At 42.9% G+C, this 24,711-nt stretch overlaps 1 protein-coding gene across 6 annotated transcripts in view; it reads left to right on the top strand.

Moving 5' to 3' along the window:
• CCDC187 (coiled-coil domain containing 187) overlaps positions 1-24,073 on the top strand; it is a 38,479-nt gene extending 14,406 nt beyond the window's left edge. For 4 of the 6 annotated variants that reach the window (XM_071574515.1, XM_071574519.1, XM_071574517.1 and 1 more), the window contains 18 exons: positions 1,700-1,887; positions 8,027-8,124; positions 8,499-8,609; positions 9,064-9,167; positions 9,667-9,800; positions 10,394-10,524; positions 10,629-10,816; positions 11,539-11,626; positions 12,392-12,568; positions 12,659-12,837; positions 14,792-14,970; positions 15,502-15,614; positions 16,113-16,281; positions 16,930-19,310; positions 19,976-20,317; positions 21,048-21,188; positions 21,629-21,754; positions 22,133-24,073. In XM_071574515.1, coding sequence (XP_071430616.1) covers positions 1,700-1,887; positions 8,027-8,124; positions 8,499-8,609; positions 9,064-9,167; positions 9,667-9,800; positions 10,394-10,524; positions 10,629-10,816; positions 11,539-11,626; positions 12,392-12,568; positions 12,659-12,837; positions 14,792-14,970; positions 15,502-15,614; positions 16,113-16,281; positions 16,930-19,310; positions 19,976-20,317; positions 21,048-21,188; positions 21,629-21,754; positions 22,133-22,288 — 5,005 coding nt within the window. In that variant the 3' untranslated portion in view covers positions 22,289-24,073. Of the gene's footprint in view, positions 1-1,699; positions 1,888-8,026; positions 8,125-8,498; positions 8,610-9,063; positions 9,168-9,666; positions 9,801-10,393; positions 10,525-10,628; positions 10,817-11,538; positions 11,627-12,391; positions 12,569-12,658; positions 12,838-14,791; positions 14,971-15,501; positions 15,615-16,112; positions 16,282-16,929; positions 19,311-19,975; positions 20,318-21,047; positions 21,189-21,628; positions 21,755-22,132 lie in introns of those variants that run through there. The other 2 variants (XM_071574518.1, XM_071574521.1) reach the window with 2 other exon arrangements.
• Positions 24,074-24,711: the final 638 nt, after the last annotated feature.

A 24,711-nucleotide genomic window follows, 5' to 3' on the forward strand; every position in this document is an offset into this window, starting at 1 on the left:
TGTTCACCAACCTCATTCACCAACACAAAACATCCAGTGCTTCAAACGCAGCGCTCTTGAACATGACCCTTTCCACAGCCACTTCCAACAGCACAGCTTTCTGTTTGCATGTTTAATTACAGCTCTGAGAGCAGCGACTCCTGTTCATGCTCCAATCCCACAGGTGCCTGTTTTCATAGGAAATGTTCCCATTTCATGCCTGGCTGCTCTGCAGTCACAGGGGCGGCTGACGGGGGTTTGTTGCTGATGCAAATGACTCACTGATGGGAATTCTCCAAACTGCCAGAAAACATGGATGTAATTCCATCCTCACTTTGTTTTGGTTACCTCTATGAGTGAGACAAAACCAGTTCTCACACTTCTGCCATAAATTTAGATTTGAAATTGCTCTGGGTGGCCTCAGGGGCTGTGGCAGAGGGTAATGGCCTGAAACAGTTGGATCACAGCTCTGCCTTCCCCTGTGGACCAAATAGCACTTTCTCTTTAGCTGGTGCAAACCTAAAGAGCCTCATTTGGGAATTGTGCTGGTTGATGCCCACTGCAGGGCTGGTTGTCTGGAGGGCAGGTGTTGCTGGGCACTCCTGTGTAAACCAAATATTTCCTATTGAATCTGCACTGGCTTCCACTGATGTCCTCCCCAGGACACAGGCAGGCTTGGATTCAGACCTTGGCAAGTCTCCCCAAACAGGAGTAGGCATTTTTAAATAGCCAAAGAAAACAGTGACTAAAAACTGTCACAACACAAATGCAGAGGCAAAACTCAGCACATTTATGAATATTAAGACTCCTTTCCCCCTGTTTCCTCTTCTCCTTCTCTCTCATGCACCTTTGCTCCCACTTCCTGAAGACCACATCCAAGACACGTTAGTGGAAGCTGTTTCTAATCGTTTTAGCAGTTTCTGGGTCATGAAAAACAAAGCAAAGCTTATTAACGAGAAAAATGAAATAAGATTTCCCTAAGCTGATTGCTGATTAAAAAAAAAAATTCCACGTTCATTTTCCTGTATAAAACAGGAAACATCTGTCACCATTTCAGTGTCTTGGTGTCTCTGCGTGTGTTTCAGTCCAGGCTTGATCAATAAATGTCCATTTTCACACCTTCTTTCCTAATCTTTTTAGTTAAGCTCAGATTGTTAACTAAGGCCAAAACCAAGTCAAACCAGTTAGCTGAGATCTTCCTCTGCAGGACTTGGTGCTGGCATCGTGTTGAAAGGTTGAAGTGTGTCTCTCAGCAGCAGATCTGAGTTGGGCCCCAGCCACGCTCAGCACAAGCCCCAGAAACGCTGGAACAGAGCTCAGTACTTTGTGTTTCTAAACAGGTTTCTTTGCCAAGGTTCAGATTGTGCAACCAAGTCCCAACAATGGTACAGATTGTACAATGCAACCCTCATAAATTAAGCTTCCAAACTGCAAGGTTGTTGTTTCTATTTACCATCAGGTTGAAAATATCCAGCTCTTTCTGGGCAGTAATTAGAGCAGGTAAAAATGAGTGCTTTGCCTTTCTTGACAACATCAAGGTACAAAAAAGAAGATTTTGTACATTGGCAGGTATGACTTTTCAGGGAGATTTTTGTTTCCATGAAACAGAATCTAGTAGTTTCTTTTAAAGTGAAATAACCATTTTTTTTTAGTTCAAAAGATTGCTCAGACAGATGCATAATCTCAAACTGTAGTAATTGTTGTTGTTCCCTTGACACAGCCCGCAGAGAGGACTCACAGCCCAGGGGGATCACTATCCATGTAGGACGATTTTGGAGGTTCAGAACCAAGAGGAAAAGACCAACCAGTCTCCTGAAGAGAGCCTGAAGATCCCTGACAGCCTGAGCTTCCAGCCCTCTGCTGCTCTGAGCACCCGAGCTGAGACTGATGGCTCTGAGCAGGCCTTGGGTAAGGTGGCATCTCCCAGGGGGTCAGAGCATGGGGGGCACTCGGTGCCCTCCCAAGGTACTTCTTATGATGTTGCAATAGAATGAATAGTCCTTCATTGCGAGAGAATTCTTGCTAATGATTCTGGCTAGTGCTGAAAACACTTCTGGGGTGAGGCAGAATTTCAAATAGATAGTTCATGTTCCACGTATTGAAGGTAAGAATGAATATATGAAAATGTGTACCTTCAACATTCCTTTACAATTGAACAGGTAATGTGAAAGTTTTATTAAAATTGCATAAAATGCAAAAGAAACTCTTTGCCTTTCCCATGCTGGGCTGTGCTGTCTCACAGGGTGAGTTCAGCATCACCTCACAGGGACAGGGACAGACAGGCCCTGATGGAACAAACCCCATTGAGCTCAGAGACATTTCCAACACCTCCCAGATTCATCTGGAGTTCTCCAGGAGCCTTGCAATTAATTCTTCATAATTACCACATCAGGGCAGTGTGGGATATTGTCCTGCTTGTACAGCAGGAGGCACCAAGGGGAGCAGGGGTTCCAAAGGGTGCAGGGTGGGTGCAGAGATCTGCAGGGAGCTCAGGGCTGGCCAAGGACATGGTGCAGGGCATTGCCACTTCTGCCCAGAGCAAAGGTTTGCATGGAAACAAGGGAAAGTTTGTGGCTGAAAGGGTTAAATGACAAACAGTAGCGTGCAGACCAAGAGATCTCTGCCTGCTTCCACCAAACAGGAGCAGATGGTGCATTGTTTTAAGGGCTTTTCTGAGACAAAAGAACAAGATCAGATAACCTTTCCTCAAAGAGGGGACTTACAAAAAGCCTTTGCTCTTATTAAGGATTCTTCATTGTTTTCCCCACAACATTTTATACATAATATTGGATTTTGAGGTGGTAGAGAAGCCAGTATTGTTTACTATGCTTCTCCCTACCCCCAGAGACCAGGAGGGCATCCTACAGGATTGGACAGCAAGTCTGTTGTCTGAAGTGTTTACCACAAGTAAAACACAATGCATTTATTTACTATTAATAAGTAGGGCCCTGATCTGGTAAAAAGACCCTGCTATCCTCTATTCCCCACACCCACAATGGGAACTGCTGCTCTGTGTCTGTGCCAGGAGGAACCTTCACCTTCCCTGAGTGTTTGCAGGAGCTGTCAGTGCTGGAGCCCAAGGCTGGGCTGTGAGGCTGCTGCAGATGAGGCACAGAACTGTCACACTGGAGACAATGTGGGTTTGAAATATGGGTCACAAGTGGGTCTGTTCAGCACCCTGAGCAGGACTGGGGCATTCAGCCACGAGGCTGCATTGTCTGCTCTGAGGCATCGCCCCAGCAGTGGGTCCTGTCCTTTCAGAGAGCACAGAAATCACCCTGCATGTGCAGCACAATGAGGTGCAGTTGCACAACTGCTGCCAAACACACATATTTGCCTTTAAAGGATACATTTATCATCTAATTTCCACTTGCTATGCCAAAGGCATGGAAAGTTTTCTGCAGTGAAAATACTTACAAAATAATAGATTTCGTTTTCAAACATCAGAAAGCACAGTATAAGAAGCAGATGCCCCCCAAATGTTTGTAACTGTTACTACCTGGAGTAAGACTGAACTTGCCCTGAACGGTCAAATTTTCTTTTTAAACAGAGCCAGTATAAAATTCAGAACTGCAAACCCTACAAGCACATGCTGTGGTGAACAGTTGACTCCACAGGTATCTCTGGGAACTATTTCACATAATTCTGATGTGCATTTCTATTCAGTTTAGGCACAACACTTGGTATAACCAAGTGAGCTGATACAGAAGTGGTTTGCACATTACGCCACTGCCTAAAATATTTCCATCCTTCCTGCCAGACCACCAGGTCTCTTCCACAGGGAGCTGAGGAGATGAGCTACACTTTCCTTGACACTTCTGAATAGAGCAGACAGTACCCAATTTTCTATATTGCTATTAAATTAGAGAAGTAGATGATTTAAAATAAACCCAACATTTTCCTGTGCCCCTTCCTATGGCCTTGTGATTGGCCTAATGAGCCAGACTGGACTAAATGAGTCAGAAATCTCATTTCATCAGAGCACACTTTTTCCTTTCCTTTTTTTTTGTATTTGAGAGATAAGCAAAGTTTAAGCAAAAATGAACTCTTAAAAAAGAGTTTTCTGTATGTTGAAGTTCAAGCATGGCTACTGCTTTAAAGTAATTTGCAGTAGGAAAGCAAATGGAATGTTTTCCATCACTCTTAGAATGCAGAATTTTAATGTGAATTACAAGGAAAATGTATTTGATGTAACATCTTTGCCCTAAACTGCTGGTTGACATATTTTCTCACATCACTAGAGGGAGCTGCCTTCTTGCTTCTGGCAGAGGGAGGACTGATGAAATTGGTGGAATCAGCACAGAAGTGGATCAGTCTGGTTTCAGCTAATTGTGCTCTGATTGATAACGCTGAGCTAAGGCAGCTCTTCCTGTTCCCTTCCAAATCCTGCCGTGTGTGTTGTATTTTTCAAAGCTTCAGTGAGCTCCATCCTCAGCCTGCAAACACCTCTGTGGTGCCTGCAGTGATGGGGGTGGGGGAATTTAATATAATTGATGAGGAACAGAAGGACCATTTCATGGAAATTAAGGATTGTGGGGAGGTCCAGGTTCAAGCCCAGCTTTCTCTTGATACCCTGCAGCAAGAGCTGTGCTGCTGCTGCTGTGTGAGGGGCAGCAGCAGGGTGAGGAATTGCCTTGTGCTGCAACATCTGGCTGGAAGCTGAACTCAGGCCAGCCCTGCACACCAGAGTATTTAGACAGAAACACAGAATATCATAGAATCATAGAATGAATTGGATTGGAAAAGCCCTATGAGATCATCAAGTCCAACCCTTGGTCCAACTCCAGTCCCTTTACCAGATCATGGCACTCAGTGCCACGGCCAAGCTCAGTTGGAAAACTTCCAGGGATGGGGAATCCACCCCCTCTCTGGGCAGCCCATTCCAATGCCTGAGCACTCTCTCTGCAAAGAATGGAGGGCAGGGGCAGCACAGGCCACAATAATCCAGCTACTCCTCAATGACAAGTGGGATACCAGTATTTATAGAGGAGAGAAGAACCTGATTCAGCAGCCCCGGAAATACACATTCTCCAAGGCACTCCAGAGTGCAGATCAGCACATTTCATTTACCTGAGTAAACAAGCAGAGCCTTCAAGTGTGGAGTCTCTTGCTCAGGGTTTGCTCTTGGCTCGCAGGTCCTGCTGAAGGGGGGCCAAGCAGCCTGTGCTGGGTATCTCAGCTGGGATCAGGAGTTACCAGCCCTCTTTTCTGCACCTCCATTTCCCTGCCATCCCTCCAGCCTGTTCCTGAAAAATAACAGAGTGCTGAAATGCCTGGGTGGTGTTTCACCCATCTCCCTTACCTGAGAAGCTCCCTAAAGTAATAAAGCCATTGAGTTAATACAGCAATTTTGGAGAAGGGAAGGACTTCCCAAATGGGGGAAAATGGGTCAATTCCTTCTGGATCCCACATGGGGGAAAATGGGTCAATTCCTTCTGGATCTGTTTCTCCACTGCACAGCAGCATTTCAGGACACTTTACAGCCCATATTCCTACACATCCAGGCAATAATGCAGATAAAGTTGTGCCTACAGCCAAAGCTGTATTTTTGTACTAACTGGGTTGGTCTGATTGCTGACATGGGCAGAAAGAGGAAAAGCTGTCCTTGAGTAAAGCAGCAGTAAATGCTTCTGCCTTGCTTCAAGTGATTAGAAAAATGAGACTTTTAGCCTGGCTTTTTTAATTATATGTCACGGAGATTCTGTGGGGCTTTACTGAGATTCTGCAGGTGCAGCGGAAAGTGATTTAATAAATAGCTTTTTTTTTTTCCCAGGGCTGAGTGTATGCACGTTGGAGCTATCTGGGTAGGCAGTAAAATGCCATTCATCATCATGGAAAAGGATGTGAAGTTTAGCCAGATGGCATTTTCTTTAATGCAGGATGTTACAACACAAGAAAATGCAGCTGGAAATAGCCACAATTAGGAAAATTGTGTTCAAAAGGAGCGAAAACAGATCAAACTTTTTAATCACTCTGAGATCAATACCACTGGTCAGGCTTTGAGCAGAACAACAACAGCATTGTTCCCTTTGAGGCCCAAATTAGAAATATTTCCCAGGTTTTAAACTCTATCCTAATAGATAATCATACTGCCAAATGGCACAGATAGTGCTAAAAGCTACTCATACAACTTAGCATCAATAAATTTAGCTTGAAATTTTATTTTATATAAAATGACCTTATTTGTTAGTATTGAAGGAGCTTTTGAAGGTGATGAGTGCCTGTTTACCTGCTGAAGAACTGTTCCCTTGCCTCTTTTTCCTATTGCATTGCTTAAAAACTTCCCTGTGGAAACAACAGCTCTTTGACCCACTCAATTTTCCTAAATGTGCCATTTCACAAAATCATCTCTGGTCACTATCAGCATTAAAGAGTCTGAATCAGTCCTCAAAATTAGAAAGATTGGCTAAAACCAAAAATCCTTTTAAAAGGATGAACTCTTCATTTGGCATGTGATTTCTAGGTAATGGAATCCATCTCAGTGTGATTTTCCCTTTTCAAACCACCCTCCAAACCCAGGAAAAGCCCATTATGAAAATAGAGGATGAGATTTCCATCCATTCTCTTGTTCTGAAAAGGAGGGGGGTAAGAAATGCCTCCTATGGCACCACAGTAAGGGGGAAGTGAAATGTGCAATCAAGCTGTTTATAAAAAGAGCAGCATTCTAATAGAAAATCTGCATCAGGCTCAAAGATTTAGTATTTTATTTCACTCCCACCCACATAAACACAAAGCCCATCCTGGCATGCACACAAGCCCACATCTCTGCTCCTTCTGTGTTAAAGATCCCTCAGCATTTAAAGCAAAAACAAACCCTGCATGTCGTGGGCTTGTCCTGCAGCGTGGGGCAATTTGGAGTCAGATGATCTGGATAACAGATTTTATCTCGAGTTTCCAAGTCAAACCTATTTCTATTTATGACCCACACTTCAATTCATTTCTGACCCTGGTTGCTGTGACAGTGGCACAGCACAGAGTAAACACCAGACCTGTTTGCATAAGCTGAGCAATTTATCTGAGAAGCTCAGGGTGGGCAAGAACACATCTCTGGTAAACACGACATCACCTGCAGTGCCAAAGACAGGCAGGGGAGTTACAGGAAGGAAGTAGCAGTAAAATAAGGGCCCCTGGAACAAAAAGGAAAGGATCCCCACTTAAAAATGAAAGCTTTTTTCCAGGGGTTTGTGTTCCCCTGTGACAAGAGAGGACTCAGCCTGCACCCCTGTATGGATGGAGGGGACACAAGGGATGCTGCTCAAGTTCCCAAAGAAATGATCAGCTGGGAAGATTTTCTTTTGTACCCAGTGCTCTGATCCTGTTGGTGCAGCAAAGGAGCAAAGGGACCAAGAGTGACAATAACTCACACTCTGGAATTCAGGCTTAGGACAGGAATTGTTCCCCAATCCCTCTCTTTCCTAGCATAGACCCTCAAGTCCTATCTCCTCCCCAGATTTGCAGGACTTTATGCTCACAGATTTCTTGAGAGGGTGTAGGTAGTGACATTTTCCTTCTACAGTTATGACAGAAGAAGTAAATGTATGCAGAGAAGTTATTTTGGGAATAAAGGCAGATGTCAGATTTGGGACACTTCCAAAAATAGGCCTGGGGAAGATTCAAAAGGAAAATGAAGTTAGGAACAAAGTACCCATTCCCCTTGTGATGATCCCTTGTTTATGTGTCAGGACTCAGACACATATGGAGAGTACAGTCAGACCTGCAGTGCAGCAGAGAAGGCTGAGCAGCAGATTCCCCGGAACCCTGTTGGGGATACCTTGGTACTCTCAGATTATTCCCAAGGTGTACTGGCCTCAGTGGTGAGCCAGCAAGTCAGCCCTGCTGGGAAAACACTTCATAAATTCTTAAATCCCAAAGGCATTTGCCAGTGTAGAAATTTTCAGGGCAGCACCTGGAACCTGAAGGAATCTGCTTGCACTGTCTGCCTCTGGTTAACTCTGATATTTCTCCAGCTGGCACCCATTAAATGAAGCACAGGCTTTTGTTAATCAGTAAATGGTGACAATACCATCTATTTCCTGAATTTCTGCAGGTGGGGGAGACTGTAGCTGCACAGAGCTGAAAGAGAAGCACAGGAGCCACCTGGACACTCTGAGGCAAACCTCCCTACTGCTGGCTCACAAACTGCAGGTCAGTGAGCAACTCGTGCAAGGAGCAAAGAGAATTCCAGTTCTGCTGTTCCAGATAAAAAGGTGCTCACTATCCCAGGCTTCAGGTGAGCTCAGGCTGAAATCAGTGGGCATCAGCTGAGCTGCATCAGGTTTGTAAACCCCAGAGAGCTTTGTTTGGTGTTTCGAGACCCTTGTGTAGCTCTGGTGGCCAAGAATAGGTTGTTGTGCTGCAGCCAAAGCAGTGCTTGTCCTGCCTGCCCAGGGCAGCAGGAGGTGACAGGAACTGTGCAGCTCCTGTCCTGCCTTCTCTTGGTTGCCCTTTGCCCTCCAGCTCTGAAGTGTTGTGTCACCTGGTTAAAAACATCATTTATAATGTGTCATTTCCAAACACAGGTCCATCAGCTCCAGCAGAAACAGCAGCTTAGAGTGCTGAGGGAGAAAGCAAAGCAAGAGGTTCAGGAAAGCCAGAGGATTTTGAGGGACCTGCTGCAGCACAGCCCAGAGGTAAGTCATCATTTCAGGGCTAACACCTCTAGGTTCAGCAAAATGTTCCTGCAATCCTCACTGGGTTTTATTCTCACTTAGTCCTTTAATAAAAAGAGAGTTTTTAACTGATTAAAACTGTAGATCAGGGTGACTCTTTGGAAGTGCCCAGGTCTCTCAGGTAACAGAGTCCCTTGGACTGTCACTTGGAGTGTTGATGTGAAATCACTGGGGTGCTGCAGCTTTTGGTGTCTGTGGCTGGTTTGCTGGTTTGGCCCCAAGAGATCCTTACTGTGATACTTGCTCAGACATGAGACCCTGGTGAGATGCTAATATTGACCAAAAAGTAGACTTTGAGTTATCCTTTGCATCATCTGCAACAAAGGGCTTTCCTAAGAAGATGAGGGAAGGAGGCTTGGAAGTTCTGCCTTTCCAATAGCCCATGGAGGTCTGTGGATAATTTCTGTGTGTGCAGGAGAGCAGGAGCTCCAGAGGCAGCGATCCTTCTGTGCCAGGGTTGTGCCACACAGGGCAGACATGGAGAGGACACCAGCTGGGAGGTGACCAAGCTGCTGGCAGGTACAGGAGGCAGGACACAGCAAGGCCCTCTGCTGATCTGGCCTGTGGTTTGATTATATGAACAACTTGGGGCACCAAAGCAATTGCAATACAGTCTTTTTACTCTGATTTATGCCCAAACCATAATACTAACACCTTCTTATCTGGGGAGAGATGCTGCATTTTTAAAAGGTCCTTTGAAACTTGTGGGAAAATATAATTTTCCTCATTTTGCATTACCCTCATATACCCTGGTGTGAATGAGAATATTGTGTGTGCACATTTTTATGTTCATTTAAAGTGGCATAAAGACTTGAGAATTGCTTCTAGGGTCTTAAGGATGCAATTACCAGAAAGGCACCTTTGCACAGGTAAAAATTCCAATATCACATAAAAATGAGCAGCATTTTGGTTTGGAAAAGATTCAGCCTTCACAGAGGGCTTGACTATAAAAGGTAGGAATTTAAATAGGATCTCTGACTGCAATAAGAAAATATTTCAGTTTTTTTCTTACTTTCAGTAATCTGGAGATTTTTTCACTGAGACAACCTGCATTGAAGATAGAAAGAATTCACAGTCCAGTGGATCCCAAAATAGTGGGAGAAAGGAAACCTCTAGGAGGAAAAGATCTGTATTGCTCAGTGCTTCAAGAAGGTGAACGCCAAGCTGAAGGATTTGGTGGTCTTGGGAGAACAACACTTTTTAGCATGGCATTAGAAACAGTCAAATATCCAGGGGCTGGGACATGTAGCACAGAATGGGTTGGGTTGGGAGGGATCTTAAAGGTCATCTTGTTCCAACTTTCCACTAGACCAGATTGCTCCAAGCCCCATCCAGCCCAGCCTGGAACACAGTTTGGAAGGTTTGACCTAAATACTTATATTCATTATCTGTATCTAAACCATAGTGATCTCCCTTTGTACTCTGAATCCTTCTACAGAAAATCATCTTGGGAGATGATAGTTCTTTACATTATGGATGGGCCTCTTTTCTTTTTACCCTTTTAACATGATTTTACCTGAAAGTGAGTTCGGTGCTCATCCCTTGCTCCTGTAGATGGACAGCTGTGGGGTGACTCCTCTGGCTCCTGCTGAGGGCAGTGCCCAGGCCCAACTGCTGAGTCTTTGCAAAGGCACCTTGAATTCAGGACTGGACCTTAACTTGCACTGAGGGAGTTGTGGTCTGGTCTCTCTTTTTCTTTCTGTTACAGATGGTTTATTTATAGTGTCATTACTTCTTTTCCTTAGCATCCCTGCCAGCAGATCCTGGGGAGCCACTGCCCAACCACCAAGCCTTGGACCTGTTGTCACCTCTGGTGAACCTGCCCTGTGGGGAGGACTCTGTCGAGAGCAGTGGCAGAGCCAGCTGGGACAGCCAGGTAGCCCCAGCTCTGTGCATGCCCTGAGTGGTGATTTCCCCTGGGCTGGGGTTTTTGTGGCTGTGAGTCCCCTGTCAGTGACGCTGGCTCTGCTCTGTGCCCAGGGCAGCACAGTCATTCCCATCTCCGGAGGCTCCGGCGTGTCCTGCGGTCTCAGCCTGGCGCTGGCGGGGCAGTGTCTGAGGGCAGAGGAGCTGCGGGCTCGGCACCAGCAAACCCTCCTGGAGCTCCGCAAAGAGGCACTGAGGGACAAGGCCAGGGCAGAGCTGGCCTGGCTGGGCCACCACAGACGGTGAGGGGCACAGGGCAGGACCCCAAACCTGCCATGGCGGGGACAGGGCACTCTGCACCGCTGGGAGAACTGGTTGGCCAGGATTTGTTCTCTCTCCTGAAAGGAAGAACAGAAATAAATATATAAAATCCTTCTCTTACAAAGCAAGTGTAGTAAAGCAGGAGGAGAGGAGAGGAGCCTGCATGGGTTTAGTCTTTCCAGAGCAGTTGAGCGTTCCACTGCAGCCCCCTTTGGGACGGTGTGAGGTGCCCTCAGGGGACAGTGAGGGGTGTCCCTCAGTGCTGACTGGGATGAGGAAACCTCAGGGACAAGGAGGGATGTCCCTCAGCATTGACTGGGATGAGGAGCTGTCAAGGATGGTGAGGGGTGTCCTTTAGTGCTGACCAAGCTGAGATGCCCTCGGGGACATTAAGGAGACACCTCAGTGCTGACCAGGCTGAGGCCCCATGAGGTGCAGTGTGAACCCCCCCAGTGCACCGTGTCCCCCCAGGGCTGTGCACTGAGTGCTCAGGACACTCCACCTGCCTCGAGAGAGGTCCAGGCACTCTGATCCCAAGGTTGGGAGGTGTTCTCTGAGTCTTGCAGAAGTTTCTGCTGAGCCCTCCATCTCTACTGCTGCTTTGAGGAGCTTTGCTCCCATCCCTGGTGGTGTTTTCTGAAGAGCAATAAATTCAAGGCATTTAATTATCTGATTGTGATTGTCATGCTCCTCTGATCTCCAGTGTTCTGGAAAACCTGCAGGACAGTAATGGAGCCTCTGCCATGGCAGCAAAGCAGAGCAAAATCCTCCTGGAGCTGAAAAAGGAGCAGGTAAAGCTGCAGTGAGAGGAGTTGGGCTTCATCTCCTAACCAGTGGGAGGATGCAGCAAGGGAGGTGCCTGGAGCAAGTGGGGTTTGCTTTTTCTTTAAAAAGAAGACACTTTGCATGCATTATTCTGCTTGTTTCCTACATTCAGTGAGGTGTTTTTTGTGCCAAAGTCAGCAGTCTGTAAATCTTGGATAAAAGAAAACATCTTTTTTTCATCTTGTTTTCTGCTACTTCACTGTTATTGTGGGTTTTTCTATTTATGCTGTAACAAACAGGTCATGTAATACTGGTTTCCACTGATTCATGCAGATTTATGCTTCTGATGTTGAAATATATTAAATTAATCTGACAGCTAATTTTATAGTCTCAGTTATTCTGCTATGAGAGGTTCATAATTATACTTGGTAGTCAGAAAGTGTGTCCTGCTCTTTATGTAGTATAAGCCTGTCCTTTCCTTAAAGGGACTCCTAATTCAAACCACAAGCATCCTGTAGTTTTGAATTATCTGAAGATAATTAATTTTTAAAGGTCTCACCTCTTGACACCCCATCAAAATATCCCCTTACCTGTCATTAGTTTTCACAGGTGACCCCCCTGGAACCCTCAGTGAAAAATAAAACTGTAAATATTTCACAAAAAAGGAACAAAATCTGTATACTGAATTTCCAGGGTGTTTTGTGAGTAGTATGTTAAGAACATTACACATATTTTTAAGTAGGTCTTGTTATCTTTGCTCTGATGTTCCTCTCCTTTCACGCTTTGCGTAGGCAGAGATCCAGCACCTGCAAAACATCTACAGGGCAGCCCATCAAGAAAGGAAGCTCTTATTAAAGCAGCAAAGAGAAATCCTAATGCTGCAGCTTTCAACAGCACAGCTCCAGAAGAAGCTGCACAATCTGCCTGGGAAGCAAGAGGTGGTGAAGTCACAGTCTCTGGATGTCCCGGTGGGTTTTTGGGTGGGTGAGGGCTGAAGTCAGAGCTGATCCCACAGCTGAGGAGCACAGCTGAAACCTCCTGTTACATTTTCCTTTTAGCTTACAAGGTGCCCAGCAACTGAAGAAGCAATAAAGCTGAAGAAAATGAGGCTTGTTTCTGACCCAAAGTCCTGCTCCTCTTCAGCAGAGTCTGCAGCCCCCCCAGAAAGGCCTGAGCTGGCAGGGAGTAAAGACAGTTGTGTCCAACTCAAGCAAAAACAGGAGGAGAAACATCAGGGGTAAGTAAAACCCTTTCTGGTGATGATAGCTGGAGATAAGAACCAATCCAGTGGAGAAGATTGAGGCAGTCATGTCCCAGATAATTGTGCAAGCTTTAAGTACCCCAAAGAGGAGGTTTTGTGATGAAAACTTTTGAAAACCTCTGTACTGGAACATTTGATGCACAAAGATCACTGCTTATCATTCTGACCTGCCTGGTGTCCCAAATGGTGAGTTCCTCGGGGCACTTTAATGATGCCACACAACTGCTAATGATAGTTCATGTTTTCATCATAGCTTTTAACTCTCTCTGCAACTGTATATTAATTAGACTTCAAAATACCCACACAAATGAGTAGAAAGGTATTGATTTAATTGGTGAAATTCTCTCCTTTGTCATCCTCTGGCTCTGAGCCTGTGCATCACTTAACCCCTCAGAGCAGGGTGTTGTTTCATTGAGGATTTAACCACAGAAGGATTTTTGTAATACAAATACTTAAACTGAAGTGCAGAGTTGTTGTGTAAAATGCCCACAGTGAGATGCAATTCAGGAGTTAGTCAGAGAAATCACCACCTCTCTGTTCCCAGGAGTTGTATCTCCAGCATCTCTGTGGGCTTCCCTCTGCCCAGCAGGAGTGAGGAGCCAACAGCACCCACACAGCTCAGAACAAAAATCTAGTTTATTCAGGAAGAAAAAAGACAGTTAAAGACAAGTATATATCTATATGAATTAAAAACCCCTTTCATTCAGTGTAGCTTCAGCAGAATGGTGAGTCAGGTTTGTGCATTTACTTAAGTCCCCTCAGGGAAAGGCTTTCAAATAAATCCCTGCATGGACCTGATCTATAATTCATGGGGTTATTGATTACAAGTCAGAGGAATCTTTAAAAGGTTTCTTGGCTGTGCTTTCCCTTCTTGTTACTGACAAGCCTGCTCATAGGAAAGCAGTGAATATTTGTGTCAGTGCAGAGCAGCCAGGGCCTGGTGGAACTCAGATGCTCCCAAATTCTGGCTGATTGTCCATAGATCTCTGTCCTGTGTAAGAGTGCACTGGGAATTATTCTATTTATCCACCAGTGTGGGTGTGTTTGTGTTTTATACTGATTAGGAACATAATTAATAAGCAGGGCTGTAAGGGAGTGGAAAGGACTGGGAAATACTTCTAAAACTGAAATAATAAATAAATGACCAACATGCAGAAAAAGCTGCTGGTTTAGAGTTTTGTTAATGGATGTTAAATACTAGAAACAAGGGATAGAGAAACTTGTAATTATTATAAGTGGACAGATTTTTAACTAAGAATTGAAGATATACATTCTGAATTGGGATACTTATTTTGAAGTCCTTAAATGTTAGTGGTGTTGAATACTTAACAGGCCTCCTTTCTGCACCTTAAAGAATTTTCTTTTTCTGGACAGAATAACTTCCTCAACTGTTTATTATAGAACTTGTACCACTAAGGGAGGAGTCTGTGAGTAGGAATTGTGTTGCCTTTTGCAGTAAGAAGATTGTTTAGCAAGTTCAAAGTCACCACCACAATCAGTATCTGATGTCCCAAATATCCATAAAGTTGCAATGCTGTATTTAAAGTAGAAAATGTAATGAGAACTGTTGAAATCTGATATGCTGTAATTGATTGGAAATGGAGGAGGCAAACAGGCTCAGAGTTTGACCTGATTTTGCTTTTTCAGTCTCTTCCTATTCTTATCTGTGAAGAATAGAAAACTGGCTGTATAAAATACCATATCAAGTGAGAGGGAGGGAAATGGAGAAATAAATAAACTATTCAGAGGGTTTCTGGTTTTCCTAATTTGCTGGTTTAGAAATGTGTGTGTGAACACTCTAGAAATACTATCAAGCACTACCAGAAGCATTTAATTTGTACTTTTATTGACTTTATATGGATTTGTCATGACTAACTTGGAGACACAAAACCAACTCCCAGTCATTAAGCATTTGCCCAACTGTTCACAGCTTTTCTACTGAGAACAAGGAAACTCAAGCCCAGAAACAGGCAGAGGAGTCCCCGGGTTTGGAGCAGCCCCTTGGCCTGCAAGGTCCTGGCAGGTGTGGAATGGTGGCCAAGAGAGTGTGTGGTGCTACTGGTGGAACCACAGGCTCAGCCTTTGTGGTTAAAGACTGCAAAAACTCAGGTACCCAGTAAAGAATTCTGCACAAACCATGTCTGTGGCCACTTGGTCACTTCAGGGCACAAGCTGAAGTTTCAGCTGCTCTTTGGAGCAGTTCAAATGATGTTTCAGAGGAGGACATTTTGCTAATTAGCCCATGGGAGAGAAGCTGTGATGCTGAGCTGGTCCTTGGTTGGCTCCAGTGTGAGTTTTGGTACCAGGATCAGCTTGAGATTAGCAAGAACAAGTAGCAAAAGTATAAGTTGTTTGGTTGAGGCAGCAGCTGGGCATAGATGAGAAAAGAGGGAAAGTGTACAAATTCCTGGAATTTGTCTTTACAGTTGCTGCCATGAAACTGGATGATATTTAAGTTGATAATTGGATAAATAAAATAGTTGGTCCTTTCAGCAAGGAATGTGTAGGGCAATGGTTACTCAAACTGTAAATAACTCAAAATAAGACTTTTAGACTGAGCTGAACAAAAGGCAAAGTAAAGCTTTTTGTGAAAAAAAAAGTAGCACTGGAAACATTGTAATTTAATGTTGTACCTTTCAGGACTTACTGCTCAGGATAATGTTTTATTACCTGTGGCACTTGCAAATTCATCTGGATTGGATGAACCTACATCCACACCCATTCCAAGGGAAGGCAGACAGTGTGAATTTCTGGTAAGGATCACCTTAATGCCTAAAGAACTGGGCCCTGGGTTATACTGGCATTGAGGCAGGACCAGCACAAGACTCATTTGGCAGTTATGACATTAAGTAAAAATGATTCTGGTGTTGGTCACGTTCACTTCAGCTGAACACTAAATTTTAACCTGGGCTGGTTCAGCAGAGTTTTTCCCTCCCTTCCATGTTCTCTGTGCTCTTAACTGGTGCCAGAGTGTTTAACCCATCTCCTGTGGGTGATATCTGTGCTGCTCCAGGGGAAACTAAACCTGTTCCTAGAGCAAAAACTGTTATTTCCCACAGCAGCTGCAGAGACCAGTCCCTTTTGTGTTTCCTGCCTCCCTGATACAGCCCCAACATGTGCACAGGAGTCCATATGTGCTTATATCTCTTAGGGGGAATGTGTACATTTAATCTGATCTCAGTTATTCTTTCTGCTAGCAAAGTTTTTTTCCCTTGAGACATGACTCTGTGTCTTAAATATTTACATTCTAGGAAACTCTGCTGGAGGACAAGGCACTTCTATCAAAAACAGTGGTAGATCCTAAAGACAATGAAGATATTAATCCATGTGGCAGCAAGTTCATAGGGAAGGGCCTGTGGGTTCTTTCTACCTGGTGTAACCTGTGCCTGGTTCAGGCAGAAAATACTCCTGAAGGAGCAGGTAAATCATATTTAATGCTATTATGTCCAATCTGTTTCAAGCCCTTCACTCAAACTTTAATGCAGACAGAAAGAGAAACAATATTCTCCTTCATTACCCAAGTGTCTTGCTTTCTATACCCAGTGTATAAATCACTGCCAGGCAGGATGGGGGGATCTCTCAAAGGTTCATTAGGAGATATGATTATATTGCTCACTCAGAACAAAATCATAACTTACTCTGATTGTATCATTAACAATTTACTCTTTTGAGGCATCTTTTCAGTAATTTAAGGGTGTTCTTTTTAAAAGAACATAGATCAGTTGAAGATGGACTTTGACAAAACATGCTGGAATTATTCTTGTTTCCAGATTTTATCCTCTGTTCATATTTCTTACTCTCAGTAGGACACATAAAACTGTCTGTTTATATATGAGTCAGTTATATCATTTAAATAGTTCTGGGGATTCATAGTCTCTGTATTATAAATATTTACATATTGTGGCAATATTTTGTATTTATGTCATTTTTCTAATGAACCCTCTTTCTGTATTTACTCATAGATTCCATAGTGAGGGAAACTATAGATTTGTGTATTCTAAGTGATCTATCAGCAACCTCTTCTATAAAATGCTGATTTTAAAAAAATAATTCTTTTAAATGTTTCAGTTAAAGAAGTGGAAGTGCCTGTCCCTTCTGAGTTCCATCAGGTGGATCACAGTCAGTGTTTGAAGCATTTGGACCATGTTTCTCATCAAGCTCCCAAGGAAGAACTAAATTTGAGAGCACTTTCTGAAGGATTAGCTGCCACTGAATCATCATCCAAGGCAAACAACTCCTCTTTGAAATGTGAAAGTGCCAAATCAGACTCTTCACTCCCAGAATTTCAGAAAGTATCTGCAGTTCAGATTGACACCTTGGAAAGCTCCATTTCAGAGTCAGAGTCAGAGCTGAAACATGGAGAGGACACAGATGTTGGTGTCCCAGAGGAGTTTGTCCATGACAGTGGTGATGTGTTTCCCAATCTTTCCAAAGAGGTGCCCGTAGCAGTAAGGGATGGAAAGGAAACATCACCTACTGAGCAACATGAAGATGACAGGGCTGAGAGTTCACCATGCTCCCAGAAATACCCTGGAGATGTGTTGGATCGTGGCTGCGCTGAGCATTTGCTTCCTTTCATTCCAACAGACAAAGCCAAGCCAGCACATTCCTCCCAGTCTGACAGCCCTGCTGTGGGAATGGATGAGCAAAAAGAATGGGTGGCAAAAAGAAATCAAAGTAACCCCACAACCAAAAGACAAGCTGTGAAGGAAGGGAGGACAGAACTGACTTCTTCTGCTTCCTCAAGAAAGGAATTGTTTCAAGCTGAGAACTGCTCTTCCAAAGGGGAAGATGATGCAACTTCCATTAGGGATAAAGGTCTCCCTCCAAGTGCTGAGGATGCCTTGTCAGAAATACTGTCTCCTGTGGATGAAATATTGTCCTATGGAAGTGCTGACTTGCCATCCACTAACAAAAAGGATTTGTCATTTCTAAGTGAAGATCTTCCTCCTCCCCCTTTAGGTGCAGGTGCAGTGAAAAGTGATGATCTTCCCTTCAGCAGGGATGATTTCCCAGCTCCACCAGAACAAATGACAGGCTCAGAGACTAGTCAGGGTATGGATGGAGATATATCACTGAAAATGGATGCATTGCCCCCATTACCTGATAACATCATGCCTGAAGAATTTCCCCTGCTCAATCAAGAGACAATTGATGCTTTATCAACTCAGGGTAGTCGACTCTCAGAACAATCTTCACTTAAAGCCATTTCCAGCTCCAAGGAGGACTTATCAGAACACCAGCAAGGAGAACATGAGACACCTTTGCAGCATTTGGAGCTCCTGCCTGTGTCAAACCCTGTTTCTTCTGGCCAGGCTGGTAAAAGCCCCAAGTTCCCAATGCAACAGTCCAAAACTCACTCAATGCTGCCCAGCACTGGGGGGGACAGTGATGACCCTTTGTTACCATTTGAAATTGGGCACAGAGTGTTCGTGAGGCAGACCCAGCCTGGCACCCTGATGTTCAAAGGACTCACTCACTTTGGTAGTGGCCACTGGGCTGGGGTTGCCCTGGACAAAGCTGAGGGTGACAATGCTGGAACTTACCAAGGGGTGAAGTACTTTGGGTGTGCTCAGCACTGCGGTGTCTTTGTCAGGCCTGAGGAGGTTTCACACCTGTTGGGGGAGAACAAAAACAGTTCCAATTACAGTGGGGAAGAAGACTCTGACTCCTGTGATGATGAATCCTTCAAAGGAGGCTGCAAATACTCTGAAGATGATGAGCAGAGAGAGGGGTTTACAGAGGAGAAAGCAGAAGACCCAAAAAGTGCAGGAGGTTCAGAAATAAAAGAAAACCAGTCTGGGTTACACACTGCCTTGCTGCATGAAAAAGAGCAAAAGTTTCCACATTCCAACCAGTGTAAGTGTAATGAATCTCTCTGTCAAAAGAGCTTAATGTGCTTGGGATCAGATAAGGAAAAACCAGAAGTGACACAAATAAAACAAAGGATACTTGCAGCTGTGCTTCCAATGAAAGGCAAAACCAATAACACAGATGAGGTAAACACGGGCAAAAATATTTGTTGCTTGGTAGAGGATCAGAAAAGAATTAAACTTGCTGATGATATTGCAAGTGAACTCGGTAAAAAACTTCTGTTTGACATTTTAATTGCATTTTCTGAAACAGCTCAACACGAATATAAAAGTGCCTTTGAAAAGGACACGATGAATTACAGCAAAGGCCTAAGGCAAGGCAACAATCAGAAACTGTTTCTCCTCAAAGAAAATGCAGTTCCTGTCTTATCTGAATCATCAGCAAAGGTTTCTGATGTTTTACTGGGTGATTTTGATGCACTTTGTATTCATGGTTGTCACACAGTAGCAGAAAGAATTGTAACTAAATTTATAGACGATGCAGTTAAAGAATATAAGAAGATTAAAAGAAAACATGGATCAAAAGCAGACAAGATACTTAATTTATCTTCAGAGACTTCTCCAAACACTCTGCCAGTAAGTACAGTGGGAGAGTTTTTATTTAAATGTTAGACCAGGCAAGAATTTGTGTGGCCCAGTTTTTCATCATCCATAAAAATTACATAATTTCAACATCAGGAACCACATTCCTCCCTTGATCTGACCCATTCCTCATTTAGGGAATTATCCTGCAGCCAGTGGATAGCACGTGGATGGGGGGAAAGGATGAGCTGAACATGGGGTTGAGGGCTAGAGATAGTCCAGACAAAACAAATGGGACTTCTCTGATGGAATTTGTCAGCTGTCAAAACTGATAAATCTGCACAAACTTTAATTTTTATTCACTTTAGAGCAAACTTGAACACTTGTCAGCGTCACTTGTCATTCCTGGCTGTGAGAAAATTGCTTTGTGGGGAGAGTACTCCACATTTAGAACATAAATGTTTCAAAATGTCAAAAGTTTTCATGGAATTTCAGATTTGGAATTTTTCCTAATTCTGAATTCTATCCAACACAGTTAGAATAGGTAATTTTTAAGTGACACATCAGCAAGGCTTTCTTGGGGCCTGTGAGTAAGTAGATGGTTTGAAGTGTAACTTTATTCAGTTGTTAATGAGCTCAATACCTCTATAAATTGTGTAAAAATATGGAACGTGTCACCTGGCTTTTGTTGTTGTTGTTCTTCTTCTTCTCCACTGAAGTTCCTTACAAAAATCCTTGATGCTGCTGTTTTTGGAAGCTCTGAAGACTTTGTTCAGCCTAATTCTGACCAACACGTGCTGGGGAGACAAAGACAAAAGCAATATTTGTACAAATTAGATCAGTGGCACTCAGCTCCTTGGAAGAAAACTGTGGAAGTTCCTCTTGTGATACCACATTACAGTTCTTATGTTAAAAACTTGTCTGCATGTGCTGTAGAAGAATTATGGACCCCAGAAAACATAAATTCAAATTTCAAGACCATTGGTGTGCCAAAGTGCTTTGAATGGAATGATCTCCCAGGGAATGATGTGGAAGCAGAAAGCAAGAGGATGTATAACCAGGTATTTTTAGAGCACTGACTGCTAATTAACTATTTTAGTGTTCTGTAGGTTGACTCATATTAGATAACATTTAATATTAATTTAACTGCTAACACAAAATATTGCTGAAGGAGCACTGGAAGGTATTGCAAAGGAAAGCTGGTGATCTACTGCAAAATAATTCCAGTAGAACAAATGTCCTTAGAATCACAGAATCATAGAATGGATGGGGCTGGAAAAGCCCTCTGAGATCATCAAGTCCAACCCTTGGTCCAACTCCAGTCCCTTTACCAGATCATGGCACTCAGTGCCACGGCCAATCTCAGCTGAAAAACCTCCAGGGATGGGGAATCCACCCCTCCTCTGGGCAGCCCATTCCAATCCCTGAGCACTCTCTCTGCAAAGAATTTTTTTCTGCTCTCCAACTTCAATTTCCCCTGGCAGAGCTTGAGCCCATCGTGCCCCCTTGTCCTATTGCTGAGTGCCTGGGAGAAGAGACCAACCCCCACCTGGCCAGAACTTCCCTTCAGGGACTCCCTTGCTGTGACTCAAGGCTTTTGCCAGAGTCCCTCAGCCATCAGAGCCTGGGCACTGCCAGCTACAGGACCATCAGCAGTGCAGGTGCTGCCAGGAAATGCTGCCCTGGCACTCAAACCTCTCCTGTCCCCAGCCCCAAATCCTTCAGCAGTGCTGAGAAAATGCTTGAAAGGGCAGCAATGAGAGATTCAGTGCTGTGGGTTTGTTGTTACAGGTCATATTTGATTTGACCCGTGAGTTGTGTGCAGAACATCAGGTGACTGCAAATCCAGGAATGTTTCCATGGATGAAAAGAAACGTGGGATCTTGCTGTTCCAGGTGTTTCTGCACAAGGACAGATGTCAGTGATGTCAAGGTACGTTCGGGGAATGTACAGCACAGTAACAAGAGACAGTGATGAGAGCAGGGATTGCAGTGGCAACAAGAAATGCGACATTTGGGAGGACTGGGGTAGAGGAACTGAGATGATTGGGGAAGAAAACATTGCTCTGAAATGCCTGAATAAATACAGGCTGAGCTGAGCAGTCAAAATATTCCAAATGTATGGAGCTTGTAGAGGAATGGACCTACATTCTCCTGATTATGACATTTGGGGTGTCACCTCTGAAGGAACATTGACTAGAACATGTTGATTGGCCAGGATGGATCAGCTACATTTAGATCAGTTCCCCAAACTTTGGGTTGTTCCTGGACTCAAAGCTGGATCTTCACACTGGCACCTGTCACTGATCTGCAGCATTCACAGTGCCACAATTCCTGTGAGGAGAATTTTTTTCAGCCTTTTTTATTTTGTAGGTGTTTATTCAGGGGGAAATTATTAAAATAATGAACCTGGAAAAGAATGACTTAGAAATGAAAAGAAAAATCCTAAATATGACCAAGTATGGAAACCGTAAGAGAGACAGAGTGGACCTTATTCTGGTAAGCAGATTTCCAAATGGGATTTGTGTACTTTCTTTGGGTTTAAACTAGAAATTCTTATGCTTTTGTGAGAGTCATGGTTTCTTAATTACTTTAGAAGTTCAAGTTACTGCCTTTTTTTTCACTACACTTGCAATAGCAATTCAGTATTTCCAGTTCTAGTGAGTTGTAAATTAAATTAATATATTAACATATGAAAATGCAAAATATATTTATATAAATAAATACATATAAAAATATATACACAGACACAAATATATATATTTATAAATATTTATATATATCTATCTGTGAAGCTGTTGGTTTAGGTACAGTGTCTCAGTACCTTCCAGAACCAACCATATCCTTATTCTTGAGCTTATTCTTGTTCTATTTTAGGTTCAGGAGCTCCATAAAGAAGAGTCTCAGTGGACTTACTATGGGGATGATGAGTTAACAGTGAAGATGAGGATGACTGAAGGCATATTTGATACCTTGATCCTTGATACAATCAGGGTTCTTAATAAGATTTATCTGAGAAGAGCCTCTGATTAAAGTTTTTCCTAATAGGCAATAAAAGAGGAATTTTAACCTCTGATTTTTTTTTATTTTCTAGTCAAGAAATGAGTGATTTAAGAATTTTAATTCTGGACTTGTACCCAATACCAATGTGGCCCTGGCCTACTTTGTACATTCACGTTGACAATGAGGGGATGCACAGAGAGAATTATGAAGATAGAAGAATATTCCACAAAATATTCTCCTTGTGCTTTGGGAAGGCTCATTAAGATCAATGGTCTTCTCAGACTGATGTCACACAGAATCCAAAGGGTGGAAACTTTATTCTTCTCTGTTTTTAATTTTGTTAAAAGCTGCACTTTATCTGCTTTGAAGAGCACAGTGTGTTTTAAGTTGTGTGCAGGTCTCTAAAGCAATTTGTGTGCAAATTATCTTATTCTGGTTATCATGTTCAGGTGGTGGATGATGACAAGGGGATCATATTTTGAAAATTTTGTTCAGAAAATCATTGGTGGCTGCCTGAAAAATGTAAATGTGCAGCTGGAATTAAATCTCCTCAATCCTCCATTGCTGTGGTTTGGAATAAACTCTTATAACTGGAACTTTTCCTGATAGGCAGAGCAGATTTAGAGGTGATTGTGCATTGTTAATTTTGCTTTTTAATACACTGTGGAACTGGTTAAACACACCCTGGAGATGTGGCATAAGGAATGAAGGGACCCAGAACCAGCTCCTCACTTTAAATGTCTGTAATTTTATGTAAATGAGACAAATACTGAGGCAAAGCACTTTAAATGAGAGGCCTTTCTATCAGTAACTTCAGTGTCTGACAATTAAAAACGTGCCTGTGATTGGGGTTATTTATCATGCAGTTCACAGGAGCCTGTTGAATTCTCACATCTAAATGTGGGGTGCTGAGGATGTACTTTGATTGGCAAAACAGAGGAAATCAATAATCCTTTTGTATTGGCAAGACTGGAAAAATCAAGATTTTACTAAGGAAATATAAGCATTCCCTGAGCATGGTGTTGTTCCATGGAAATTGCTGTGGCACCTGTTTTACATTAAGAGACCAAGTTTTTATTTGTTGGTTCCTTTTAAAATAAATACTGTGCAAATTGTTTTTACTGGTATTCAGAAACTGTTCATTATTGAATAAATGATTGTGAAGAGATCAGATTTCTTTCAAATCCCAATCATTCAGGGTGTCTTTCAAATAAAATTAAAATCAGGACAATCAATTATAAACTACATAAAAATGTATATTTGAAGCTACAATATGTACAATCTGTTGGAAAAAATAAAATAGATTTCTGTTTGTTTTTAAATACTTAGTTGTTTTCATACCAAATTGTTTGTTTTCTGAATGAACAAAGTAAACCATGTGTATCACACTTATTTATTTGTACTGAAATCAATTAGAATTGCAGATTATATAATGCACTGCTATTCTCAGCAGTGACTGGGAGTACTTTTGTTGTTTTGCAGATGGTTCCTGAGGACATTAAACCCTCCCCTGCTCGTTGCCATATGAACAGAAATAAAAAGGCAACTTCTGCCCTGAGCTTATTAACTGTTGATCTTATCCTAGAAACTCTCTCCATGTCCCTAGTGGTACATTTTCTTAAGTCTCTGACTTTTATCCTCATTGATTAGTTAATCCAGATAAGTTATTTGTTTTCTTGTCAGTTCACAGTAGCATTTACCTCATTTTTTTTCCTCCTGGACTTGCAGATTGTTGGATACAATGACAAATCTATATATTGAAGTGCTCTGTTTTTTCAGTTTATTGTCACTCTGGTTTTGCAGCAGCAGCAGCAGGATCCTTGTGCTGGAATGAAAACTATTAAAGATATCACTTAAATATGAATAAAGAGTTGAAGGACTTGCTTGCCTTATGTTCCACCTGAGCAGATAACCATCATATTTGCAATTAGATTTGTGAGTGAAGCCTGAGAGGCCTCACAGGAGGCTCTGGAGGGAAGGACACAGCTATAAAGTAACTCCTCCTGATGAGAATAAAAAGTGTGTACCCAGAACATGTCAGACATGTTTAATATCCCCCACCATTCTCTGCTCAAAAGCTGAGATTCTGGCACCCAGATATATTGACCTGTTCACTCAGTGGCAAGACTTCAATATCAAGATTACTCTCCTTCAAGGTCTAATATTTTGTTTGCCTTGGGTTTGATCAATATTAACCTCCTGGGTCAATAAATCTTGATACTACCCTCAAGAGGAGTCATTATCTTTCATAGAAAATGATTATTTCTCAGTTAAACCCCACATTTAATTTTCCTGTAATCCATCTCTTTCATCTTCATCCATATAGCAATTCTTAGCAATAAAATGTGCTCTGAAACACCTTTGGCACTGCAGATTTTTAAAATCCTAATTAGCAGCTGCCACAAGATTTTTCAATTCTTTGGAGCTGTTGGGCTCTGCTGTTGTATCCATCT

The sequence above is a fragment of the Pithys albifrons genome, chromosome 20 (assembly GCF_047495875.1).
Source record: "Pithys albifrons albifrons isolate INPA30051 chromosome 20, PitAlb_v1, whole genome shotgun sequence".
Lineage (NCBI taxonomy): Eukaryota > Metazoa > Chordata > Aves > Passeriformes > Thamnophilidae > Pithys > Pithys albifrons.